Source organism: Rhinatrema bivittatum, chromosome 5, assembly GCF_901001135.1.
Source record: "Rhinatrema bivittatum chromosome 5, aRhiBiv1.1, whole genome shotgun sequence".
NCBI lineage: Eukaryota > Metazoa > Chordata > Amphibia > Gymnophiona > Rhinatrematidae > Rhinatrema > Rhinatrema bivittatum.
Genome location: NC_042619.1, coordinates 198,611,206 through 198,624,018, shown reverse-complemented (window position 1 = coordinate 198,624,018; position 12,813 = coordinate 198,611,206). Strand labels below are relative to the sequence as shown.

General features: G+C 41.0%; 1 protein-coding gene across 1 annotated transcript in view; it reads right to left on the bottom strand.

Annotated features, from left to right (window-relative positions):
- Positions 1-12,813, bottom strand: part of LOC115092410 (zinc finger X-chromosomal protein-like) — a gene marked incomplete at its 5' end in the record, with an annotated part of 147,569 nt that overhangs the window by 123,349 nt on the left and 11,407 nt on the right. The window contains one exon of the mRNA XM_029603243.1: positions 1,304-1,891. Within this exon, the coding sequence (XP_029459103.1) occupies positions 1,304-1,891 (588 nt within the window). The remainder of the gene's footprint in view (positions 1-1,303; positions 1,892-12,813) is intronic.

The window sequence follows — 12,813 nt, the reverse complement described above, 5'->3', positions numbered from 1 at the left end:
TCAAGTAGGTGCTCAGTATGCTCTCAAGCAGGCACTCAGTATGCGCTCAAGTAGACACTAATGCTCAATTAGGTGATCTGCAAATATAGGATGCAGCCTTGTGTGCACAAGTAGGTGTGCACTCGTGCATCTGTGTCACCACACCACTGGGCAGCAATTATGCACAAAAACAAGCTCATGAAAACAATGGCACGGCCTACCACACAGCTCAAAGAACCAAGCCTGGGAGTGGGGCTTAGCCAGAGGCTGCTCAACCCACCGCGCCTGCTCTGCCACTGCATCTCACTAAACTCCCCAGAGAAGTGAGAGGGAAGAAGGGAAAAAACGCCGACCAATCATGCAGAGGGAGAAAGACTCGGTAAGGAAGGAATAGGGGAAAGAAAACCTCCCTAATCTCCCTTTATTTTTATATATATATATATATATATATAATTTTTTTTAATTTTTTTTAAATCTGAGCTCAGCCATCCCTGGCTGAGCGTATGACCGGGTCTCCGTCTATGGGGGAAGAGGGCGAAAGCCTTCACTGCCGAACTTCCCTCATCCTTCAACCATTTCACCTCTTTTTTTTTTTTGTCTACACCTGAAAAGGCTGCCAGACTAAGGGTGCTCAACTGAGGGAGGGACCCATTGGTGTCACCTCAGGAGTACAAGCAGTGCGATAAATTTCTCCTCTTTCTTCTTAAACTTTCTCTCTTATTTTTTTTTTTTTACTACAAGCAGTCCCCAATAGGGAAATTCATGACCACCATCTGCTAGAGAAGGAGAATACTGGAGGGCTGATGTCGGGGCAGGGCTATATATCCGTGACGTCAGCTTTTACTCTGTCTCCTTCTGCTGGTAGAGGTGCATAACCCACTTGTGGGGATTGGCTAGCCTGAGTGCAGAGGAACTCTTCTTATTGCTGGTGGCTCTGACTGGTCTCTGGAAAAGTTTGCTATCACACTAATTGGAAAACTCTGTTTAGTGGCTGAACCTCTTGGAGATTCACTTAATCCCTAGAAGGCCCTAACTGCATGCCACTGGAGCATATTCTAACCCACATACAGTGAAAGTGTTCTGGAGGTGGACAGAGAATGGAATGATGCACATAATTTTGTGCTGAAAAATTACATGCAAAGAAAGCAAATATATCTCTGCGTGTAATATTTTCCTTAGGTAATAATTAAAGGAAAACTACCAGCAGTTTTGCTTTACTTATTTTTCCAAACTCCCTGGAGAAAAGTACCCGTAGAGTTTGCACCAACACACCCACATTGGATTATTTATTCTATAATGTTTGGTGCTTTCCCAGGAAACTTACATGAAATCATTAGGTAGTCATCACAGTTGCTTCTATCATCATCTTCATCTTCTGGGCTCTCCACTGGGATTCCACTATCATCGATTACTGCTTCTGAAGAACAATCAGCTAGCAGAACCTCTTCTGAAACTACATCTGATGGTAAATCATCTGTGATAATTTCTGATTCAATGATATCAGCATCATGATGAACCATATGCTCTACATGCCTCATATTAGGTATACGTATTTGATCCCTTGTTATTACTTGCTCCGGTATTGACACGGTATCCTCTGTGATGTCAGAAACTAAAATGTCTTCTTGAACAGTGCAATGTACCAGAGAAACTTGTTCCATTACATCATTGTCTAGTACTTGCTGTTCAGGAATAATGATTGTTTCAGATCCACAACTCTCTTGCATGTTATTTGAGCACTGAACATCCTCTATTACAACATCTTCAATAACATCCTGTATTACTATTGATTCTGGGTCTTCAGGAACATAGTTATGCAGAGTAATGTCAGAGTCCACCACATCTGAAACAAATACAGTGTCCTGCACTTGAACAACAATTTCATCTCCATGAATATGTTCTCCATTAGTTCCTGGAAAATTAAAAACATATTTTTTAAAACTTGCAAACATACAGAAGATTGATTAACAGCACTATCATTATGTGGGCAAGGTTGTATGCTACTACTACATCTTCGCAGACAGATTTAAATCCAGGTTAGCATCCAAAAAGTTACAATAGATCACAAACCCAAACCTGCTGCAGTGTCTTGACAGAACAAGCTTCTTCAGTTGAGAAATATCACATTTGGGTACCCTTCAAACATGGAGGTACCTGCAGACTAGGGAAAAAATAGGGATTTTTACTCTCTGCAGCATCACTTACATATGAGAAAGATGCCATTATACTCCTATTCCCCTGTGGTGCCATTTCTGAAAAGCACTCTCTTAAAGGATATTCAGCACTGGAAAGAATAATTTGGTCAAACCAATCATTCAAAGAGTCCAAAGCCCAAAAAGTGTAACAAACTAAGGGGGTCATTTTTCAAAATGCGGTAAGGCGTTTTTGCATGCGTTAAGGGCTTATCGCATGCGAAAAGCCCCGTTTTCGCATGCGATAGGCCTTTAACGCATGCGAAAACGTGTTTACCGCATGCGATCGCACCATATCGTATGGTGCGATGCAAATTCCAAAAATGGGAGGAGTAGGCTGGGTTAGGCTCCCTGCGAAGAGTATCGCACAGCCATAACGCAGATTTTTAGCTACACCTTTTTCAAATGCGTTAGGCGGTGCGATAGCGGCCGTGACCATGCGGAAAGGGTTTATCTCCATTTGCGACGTCTCCCGTATGGCTTATTTCAGAGGATTTGACGGGGGGAGGGAGAGAGAGAGAGAGAGAGAGAGAGAGAGAGAGAGAGAGAGACTGGCCATAATAGCATGTCCCATACATAGGTATTTGTATCCCTAGGATAGGCCCACCTAGTAGCTCGAGGTGGGGATTAGGTAAGAGTGTAGGGGGTTAGGGGCCGCTTTCACATTGTACATGAGATGTACGAACAGAACAGTGGTCTCTTGTGAAGATTAGCTGGCCTTCGGAGTGAGGAAACTCACTCCAAGCTGAGATTTGGGCAAGGGTCTCTCAACGTAGCTTGATGTAGTCCATCAAGCTAGGTTGAGAGACCCTTGCCCAAATCTCAGCTTGGAGTGAGTTTCCTCACTCCGAAGGCCAGCTAATCTTCACAAGAGACCACTGTTCTGTTCGTACGTCTCATGTACAATGTGAAAGCGGCCCCTAACCCCCTACACTCTTACCTAATCCCCACCTCGAGCTACTAGGTGGGCCTATCCTAGGGATACAAATACCTATGTATGGGACATGCTATTATGGCCAGTCTCTCTCTCTCTCTCTCTCTCTCTCTCTCTCTCTCTCTCTCTCTCTCTCTCTCTCTCTCTCTCTCTCTCTCTCTCTCTCTCTCTCTCTCTCTCTCATTGAAAAACGGGTCCCTCAGTGGTTGCATGCAGGAAATACATCAGGTTTGGCACTTATCGCAGAATATGAAATGGTATCGCAATGTGCACTAACTTAGCTCTTCGCACAGGTAAGTATCGCAAAATGCGATAAATACTACATTAGCATAAACCACGTCCCTTTTGCTATCGCATGCGGTACTTACCGCATTTTGATAAATATAGGCCTAAATTAGTTTTGTACAAAATACACTTGGGTATCCAAATTCAAATTTCTCAAGACACAAAGGCTTAATAATCTTTTACCTCTGACCATCATAACACCGAAGCAGTTTAAAGCACCAATACAGTTTACATTTGGTCACAATGATCATTATCAGGTTATTAGATCCTCAACATTTCAGCCCATTCTACGTGAAGAATTTACCACTATTTGTGGGGGATGCTTTTGGTGTGCACACAAAATTCAAGAGTATCATGTCATCTCTAATTCTGGCAAAGTCTATTCTGTGATAGTTAATTCCTCTTGCAGATCCATCTTTTGTGGTATACATTTTAAAACGGTCATGTGGATTATATTATATTGGTATGGCCAAATGAATACTCAAGACACATCTGATTGAACATGAGTTGTTTAAACACCAGTAAAATGGAGGAACAAATGGTGTCCCATTTTTTTGAACAGAAACACATGGTTACTGATATACGGTAGGCTGTACTAGAAACTGTGCCTGAATATTGGCAAGGGGGGGATAGGGTACTTAGGGGGGGTTATTTACTAAAGCTACCACATGCGATAGCAAAAAAGGGGCAGAGTCGGGGCAGCATCTGCCCTGGAAGAGGAGGAGTCGGGGCAGAAGCCGCGAGGACATCGCAGACAGCAAAAAGGTAAGAACCCTTTTCGCTGCCCATTTCGCGCCCAACAGCACCACCTTTTATGATGGTGCTATTGGGCCCGCCCCGCGTTAGTGCACGATTCAGGGAGCCCTGCGACATTGGTAAAGCTAGGCCTTAATTTGGCATGCAAGGAACAAGCCTGGATCTTCCGTATGAATACAGTAGCCTCATTTGGTTTGAACAAGGAGATAGAGCGGGCAGTACTTATTGAATGGAATTTGGTTTGTGACATCATGGTGTTTGTCAGCACGACATCGTGTCTGCATGAGGAGCGGCATATAAGAGCATGTTTTATGTCAGGGCCAGTCATTCAAAATGGCTGCGTGAGAAGACGTTATACACGTTTGTGAACTGCTGCACTTCCTATACAGTGATTCCACTAATGTGACAGCAAGCGTGACTATTGCTAGATTTTGGTCTGCTTAAATAGATGTTTCTGATGAATTGTGGAGATGTATTGCAACCCGCCTGTTTATATATCTATAAATTGACTTTCAGAGAGAACAGGTTGGCGCATCAAATTTGTGATTAAACCCCTGAAGCAGTGTCCTCGAAACATGGTGCCATGTCAGGTAAATCCTGACCTGAAGCATAAGTGAGCACAAAATTATTGTGCGCATGTGATTGAGAAATAAAATATTTTTTTGAGCAATTTAAAAAAAAACTTAAAAAAGAAATATATTCTTTTTAAGAATTCTCAAATGACTCTAGTGGACCGATGATTATATATGACCGGTTGAGAGGAGGAAAAGTTATGATTAACCAAACTACTTTGGTGTTATGATGGTCTTAAGAGGTAAAAGATTATTAAGCCTTTATGTCTTGAGAAATTTGAATTTGGATACCCAAGTGTATTTTTTTACAAGAATAATTTGGTGTCATAATATCATGAAACAACCAAAAATCAAAAACAATTTTTAATAGAATCTCCACAACAATATTCTCGAGTATGACAAATTATCCAGGAGTTTGGTCATCCTTGATATTCAATCCTTGTCCTACAATCGGAGGCTTTGCGAATTATACAGGCCACTTTGGAGTTACGTCTCAGACTCATCGAATATAGACTGATTTTATTATTAAACTAGAAGAGAGAGATTTGTGTCACAATTATTTCCAGTTTCAGGACACATTCTATCTACAGAGATTTATTTATTTATTTATAACTTTTATATACCGAGGTTCAATTAACAGGATTAATTATCACTTCGGTTTACATTACAACCAGCAAAGTTAACAGAGACAAAGTCTTGTTTTACAAAGAACAGGGTAGAAATAACCTGGAATAAACAATGAACAGGGTAGAAATAATTTGGAACAACATGTGGCATGGCAGAGGGCACCACCATGGCTGCAGACATCACAAATTTGAATGTCTCACACTTTGAAGAGCCACATCTATATTTGTTGAGTTTTTTTTCCTAACATCTATATATGATCTAGATATATAACAATGTGTTTTTTCTGTGGACATCTACTACTGAGGATTTAGATTTGTTTCTAATATATTTGAATTCTTTAGACCAACAGCTGAAATTTTCTATGACTCATCATGATAATCAAATAGCATATTTAGATAGACAATCGTCTAAATCTAAAGAAAGCGGTCAATACTACCTCTAAAGACTGCTTCTACAGACTACAGATCCTAAAACGTCTTAAACCATTCTTATTCTTCCATGACTTCAGGACAGTCCTCCAAGCGCTTCTGTTCGCCAAAATAGACTACTGCAGTGCCCTCTTCCTAGGCCTCCCCAAATCCACTACCAAACCACTGCAGATGATACAAAATGCGGCAGCGAGATTGCTGACCAGTACCAGCCGCGGCGAACACATCTCACCCATCCTCAGGAACCTACATTGGTTACCAGTGAACTTCAGAATTCTATACAAATCAATCACCATAATTCACAAAACCATCCATCACCAACTTCAACTCGACCTGGAAATCCCACTCAAACTCCACTCCTCTAACAGACCAACTAGAGATATTCACAAAGGCACTCTGAAATATCCCCCCACTAAAGCCTCACGCCTCTCTACGACCAAAGACAGAGCTTTTTCGATAGCGGGCCCATCTATCTGGAATAGCATCCCTTCAAATCTCAGACTGGAGCCATGCCTTTTAACCTTCAGAAAAAGACTTAAAACCTGGCTCTTTCACCAAGCCTTCGCCGATCCACCAGACAATCACTAGTTGTCCTTCACTCTGACCCGGTCTGGCATGTATTCTCACGAACATTGGACTCCGACACTTCCAGGCTAAAGCACCTTTTAAGCTTTTAACCCGTACGCTCCATGGTGACACTTTATATTTATTTCCTGCCTTATCTTCTTTCCAGCTTGTTGCAAGCTTCCAAGTTCTCTTTCCCTGTTGATTGTAACTTTGACTTATTCCTGCCCATTGTTATCTTTCGTTTACTTGAATTGTTACTTCAGTTATACCATTGTTAAATGTAAACCGATCCGATATGGTTATTTACTATGAAGGTCGGTATAAAAAACTGTTAAATAAATAAATAAATAAATAAATAAATAAATATCTTGATCTATAAAAAAAGATAGTCATCTGAAAACATCTTTATCTAGAAAATCCATGGAAAGGAATAACTATTGAGATTTGACAGTTTTCATCCACATAGCCTAGGAGCTAATTTATCGACAGGACAATTTTTATTTGTCTTTGACATTTGCGTTCAGAAAAAGAGTAGTTTCTGTTACATGCACAAGATCTATTTATCTATTTTCGAAAATGGGAAGTAATTCTTCTTCTTTTTGTCTTTAATGAGCATTTCAAAAATACAGAAAAATTTTCAGACTGTTAGTTTCAAGAACGATGATTTATGACCCATAAGTGGCAAAATAACAGTGAAATTTTAAGCATCCATGGGGTGTTATGAATAAAGAAGAAATGTTATTTGATGTTTTCCTTGTTTGACGCCAACATAGTTTGAAAATATAGACGTGTGTGTTCAGACGTCTATTTTTTGAATATTGGTGGTATGCCAAGTACAAAGACATTTTATTTACAAATGACCAATGATTAAATATAAGGCAAAAGAAGGTCAATGATTAAGGTAGACAGGTAGTGCCCATTATGATAGTCAAACTATAGAATATTGTTGTAGAGATTCTATTAAAAAATTGTTGTTTTTGATTTTTGGCTAGTCCAAGAATAATTTGGTAACTGCAGAAACTTGTAAATAATAAAACCACAAATTGGGTATTCACAGAGTTCAACAAAATATTTTTTTGTTTCCAGAACCATTTGGTGAAACTATGAAAGTGTATATTTACGGAGCAATTTTCAACAGGCTGCGGAGCTTAAAACATTTATTTTTAAAGAATTATTCAAACTAGAATTTGGAGTTTACAAATTTTAATAGCATTTTGGTAATACAAATTCTGGGTATTTTGTGCAACATTGTCTCAGTAGTACTAAATTGTCAGCGAGGTTTTTAAAATTTGAGTATCTTTTTAATATTTATATGTATGTTTTATTACTAGCATAGTTCCCTCCAAGCTAAGCACGTGAGCGATTGCTCATATATTTCAGAGCATCACTCACAGGTTGCTCACATAAATTTTTCTTATATACAGAAATGCAACACTAATACTGGCACTCAAAAATTGTTTGTTTAAAAAAATTGTTGCTCACACGAAAAAGGATTTGCACACACCTAGTCACTCCTTGGAGGAAGCATTGATTGCAAGCCATCTAGAACATTAGATAGTGTAGCCTACAAGTATTTTAAATAAATAAGTGTGTGTACTTGGTAGCTAATTGTCAAAGAGAAACTAGTTAGATGATTTCTCTTTGACAATTAGCTACTTGATCTCTCAAGTGTTTTGATTCACATAAGAACATAAGATATGCCATACTGGATCAGACCAAGAGTCCATCAAGCCGGGTTTCTTGTCTCTAACGATGGCCAAACCAAGTTACAAGTGACTGACAAGTACCCAAACATTAAATAGATCCCATGCTACAAATGCCAACAACAAGCAGTGGCTATTCCCTATCGATTAATAGCAGTTAATAGATTTCTCCTCCAAGAAATTATCCAAAATATTTTAAGGTTGAGCTGCCTTAACCATATTTTTTGGCAACAAATTCAAGAGCTTAATTGTGCGAAGAGTGAAAAATAATTTTCTCCAATTTGTTTTAAATGTGCTACTTGTTAACTTCATAGAGTGCCCCCTAGTCCTAGTATTATCCGAAAGAATAAATAACCTTTTCACATTTACCCGTTCAAATCCTTTCATGCTTTTGTAGACCTCTATCATATTCCCCCCCCCCCCCCCCCCCCCCCCCCCCCCCATCAGGCATCTCCTCTCCAAGCTGAACAGCCCTAATCTCTTTAGCCTTTCCTCAAAGAAGAGCTGTTCCATGCCCTTTATCATTTTGGTTGCCCTTCTCTGTACTTTCTCCAGCGCAACTATATCTTTTTTGAGATGCGACAACTAGAACTGCACACAATATTCAAAGTGCGGTCAAACCATCGAGCAATACAAAGGCATTTTATTTGCCATTCCCTTCCTAATAATTCCTAACATTCTGGGGTAGATTTTACAAATTTGCGCACACGCGTACTTTTGTTCGTGCACCAGGCTCAAACAAGAGTATGCGGGATTTAATAGATACGCGCGTAGCCACGCGTATCTGTTAAAATCCGGGATCAGCACATGCAATGCTGTGCAAAATCGGCAGCCTGCACGCGCCGAGCCGCACAGCCTGCCTCCGTTCCCACCGAGGCCGCTCCGAAATCGGAGCGGCCTTGGAGAGAACTTTCCTTCCACCCCCCCCCCGCACCTTCCCCTCCCTTCCCCTCCCTAACCCACCCCCCCAGCCCTACCTAAACCCCCCCTACCTTTGTTGCACAAGTTACACCTGCCTCGTGCACATGCCGGGCCGGCCGCCGGCGCGCAATTCCCAGGCCTGGGAGCCGTTTCGGAGGCCTCGGCCTCGCCCCCGGGCCGGAACCACGCCTGCAGCCCTGCCCCCAATTGACACTCCGCCGCGTCCCGGGGCTTGCGAGCGCCGCCGAGCCTACTCAACATAGGCTCGGCGCGCGCAGGGGGAACTTTGGGCAGGTTTTCGGGGGGGGGTACGTGCGTATCCCTTTGAAAATCTGGCCCTCTGTTTTTGACTGCCACAGCACACTGAGCTGACAATTTCAATGAAATATCAACTATGACGCCCAGATCTTTGTCTTGGGTGGTAACTCTTAAATGGAACCTAACATCGTGTAACTACAGCATGGATTATTTTTCCCTATATGCAGCACCTTGCACTTGTCCACATTATATTTCATCTGCAATATAGACACCCAACCTTCCAGTCTCACAAGGTCTTCCTGCAATTTATCATTATCCATTTGTGATTTAACTACTCTGAATAATTTTGTGTCATCTGCAAATTTGATTCCTCACTCGTCATACCTCTTTCCATATCATTTATAAATATATTAAAACACACCGGTCCAAGTACAGATCCTTGAGACACTCCACTGTTTTTCCACCATGAAAACAGAACATTTAATCCTACTCTCTGCTTCCTGTCTTTTAACCAGTTTGTATTCCACGAAAGGACATCTCCTCCTATCCCATTACTTTTTAGTTTTCTAAGAAGCCTCTCATGAGGGACTTTGTCAAATGCCTTCTGAAAATCCAAATGTACCACATCTACTGGTTCATCTTTATCCACATGTTTATTCACCCATTCAAAAAATGCAGCAGATTTGGGAGGCAAAACTCCCCTTGGATAAATCCATGCTGGCTGTGTCCCATTAGATCATGTCTATCTATATATTCTGTGATTTTATTCCTTATAATAGTTTCCACGATTTTTCCCGACACTGAAGTCAAGCTCATCAGTCTATAGTTTTCTGAATCACCTCTGGAGCCCTTTTTATATATCGGGTTTATATTGGCCACTTTCCAGTCTTCGGGTATTACAGATGATTTTAATGATAGGTCACAAATTATTTGTAATAAATCTAAAATTTCATTTTTGTGTTCCTTCACAACCCTAGGATGTATACCATCCAGTCCAGGTGATTTGCTACTCTTCAGTTTGTCAATTTGGCCTACTACATCTTCCAAATTCATCGTGATTTGCGAGTGCATCTGAATTGTCGTCCTTGAAAACTGTCTCCAGAGCCGGTATATCTCTCCAACACCTTCCTCAGAAAACACTGAAGCAAAGAATTCATTTAGTCTATCCGCGATGGGCTTATCTTCCTTAAGTGCTCCTTTAACTCCTCGATTATCTAACAGGCCAACCAACTTTCTCATAGGCTTCCTGCTTCGGATATGTTTACCTCTATGGACAACTTCTTTTCAAATTCTCTTTTAGCCTCTCTTATAAATGTTTTACATTTAACTTGTCAATGCAGGTGGATCTTTCTTCCAATTTTTGAAGGAAGACCTTTTGGCTAAAATTGTCTTTTTCACCTCACCTTTTAACCATAATGGCAATCGTTTGGCCTTCCTTAATACATGGAATATATATGGATTGCAATTCTAAGATAATATTTTTTTAACAATGTCCATTGTTCATGCTTAACTTTTGTGGCTGTATCTTTCTTTTTTTTTTTTTTACATTTTTCTCAGTTTATTAAAGTTTCCCTTTTGAAAGTTTAATGCTAGAGCCTTGGATTTATTTACAGTTCCCCTTCCAGTCATTAATTCAAATTTGATCATGTTATGATCGCTATTGCCAAGTGGCCCCTTATTCACTGTTACCTCTCTCACCAAATCCTGCACTCCTCTAAGAATTAGTTCTAAAATAGCTCCCTCTCTCGTTGGTTCCTGAACCAATTGCTCCATAAAGCTGTCATTTATTCCATGCAGAAATGTTACTCTATCGGGCATGTCCTGATGTTACATTTACTCAGTTAATATTGGGGTAATTGAAATCTCCCATTACTACTGCACTACCAATTTGGTTAGCTTCCCTAATTTCTCTTAGCATTTCATTGTCCACCTCATCATTTTGGCCAGGTGGACGGTAGTATCCTCCTATCGCTATACTCTTCCCCTGCACACATATGATTTCTACCCATAAAGATTCTATTGTGCAGTCTGTTGCAGGATCGTTATCATGTTGAATTGTACACCATCCAGGACATAAAGCACCAAGTTGCTCCTCCCTATCATTGCGATATAATTTGTACTCTGGTATGACTCTATCCCATTTGTTATTCTCCTTCCACCATGTCTCTGAGATATCAATTAAGTCTATCTCATCATTCACTGCTATACACTAACTCTCCCATCTTACTTCTTAAGACTTCTGGCATTGACATACAGACATTTCAAAGTGTGTTTTTTGTTTGTATTAACAGCCTGCTTTTGAGTTGACAGGGATAATTTGGAATCTTTAGTACAGGTGATTCTTTACCTTTAGGCACACTGACTACTTTTGTTTTATTGGAACCTCTCTGTACGATGCCATAACTCTCCTGCTTCATTAGTATCCTTCGAAGATTCTTCCCTCCGAACCATGAACTGTTGAGCTATTGTTGGCTTTCCCCTTTGTTCTAGTTTAAAAGCTGCTCTATCTCCTTTTTAAAGGTTAGCATCAGCAGCCTGGTTCCACCCTGGTTAAGGTGGAGCCCATCCCTTCGGAAAAGACTCCCTCTTCCCCAAAGGTTACCCAGTTCCTTATAAAACTGAGTCCCTCTTCCTTGCACTATCGTCTCTTCCATGCATTAAAACTCTGGAGCTCTGCCTGCCCATTGGGATCTGTGCATGGAACAGGGAGTATTTCAGAAAAAGCTACCCTAGAGGTTCTGGATTTCAGATTTCTACCTAAGAGCCTAAATTTGGCTTCCAGTACCTCCCTCCCACATTTTTCTATGTCGTTGTTTCCCACATGTACCATGATAGCCGGCTCCTCTCCAGCACTGTCTAAAATCGTATCTAGGTGACACTTGAGGTCCGTCACCTTCACATCAGGCAGGCATGTTACCAGGTGATCCTCATGACCACCAGCCACCCAGCCATCTACATTCCTAATAATTGAATTACCAACTAGGATGGTCAACCTAACTCTTCCCTCCTGGGCAGTATCTCTGGGAGACACATCCTTGATGCGAAAGGACAATGTTTCCTGCTGCACTAGGTTGATAATCTCTAACCATGAGACCTTCCTCCTCCAAGGCAGCACCAGGGCTGCCAGACTGGAGTTGGGACTTGGCTACTATGTCCCTGAAGGACTCATCCATAAAACTGTCTGCCTCAGCAACTCCAGGTCTATCACTTTAGCCTCCAGAGAGCAGACTCGTTCTCTGAGAGTCAGAAGTTCTTTGTACCAGGTGCACACATACAATCTCTCACAGGTAGGTAAAAAATCATACATGTGACATTTGATGCAGAAGACTGGAAGACCTCCCTCTTGCTGCTGGATTGCTGCCTTCATCTTAATTTTGTATAGTTCTTAGTTAAGTTTAGGTTGCTAAGGGAGTATGAATGTGTAAATCTGGTGGACCATTAATTATTGATAGAGAGATGACAGCAGCTGGCTTGAGAGGTAAGGTAAAAGAATGGCTTACTTTGTTTTTGAAAGACAGGACACAGTTGATTCAGGTGGAGGGAGTGTGCTCTGCGCCAATCACATTAAAGATGGGTATGCTGCAGGGTTCC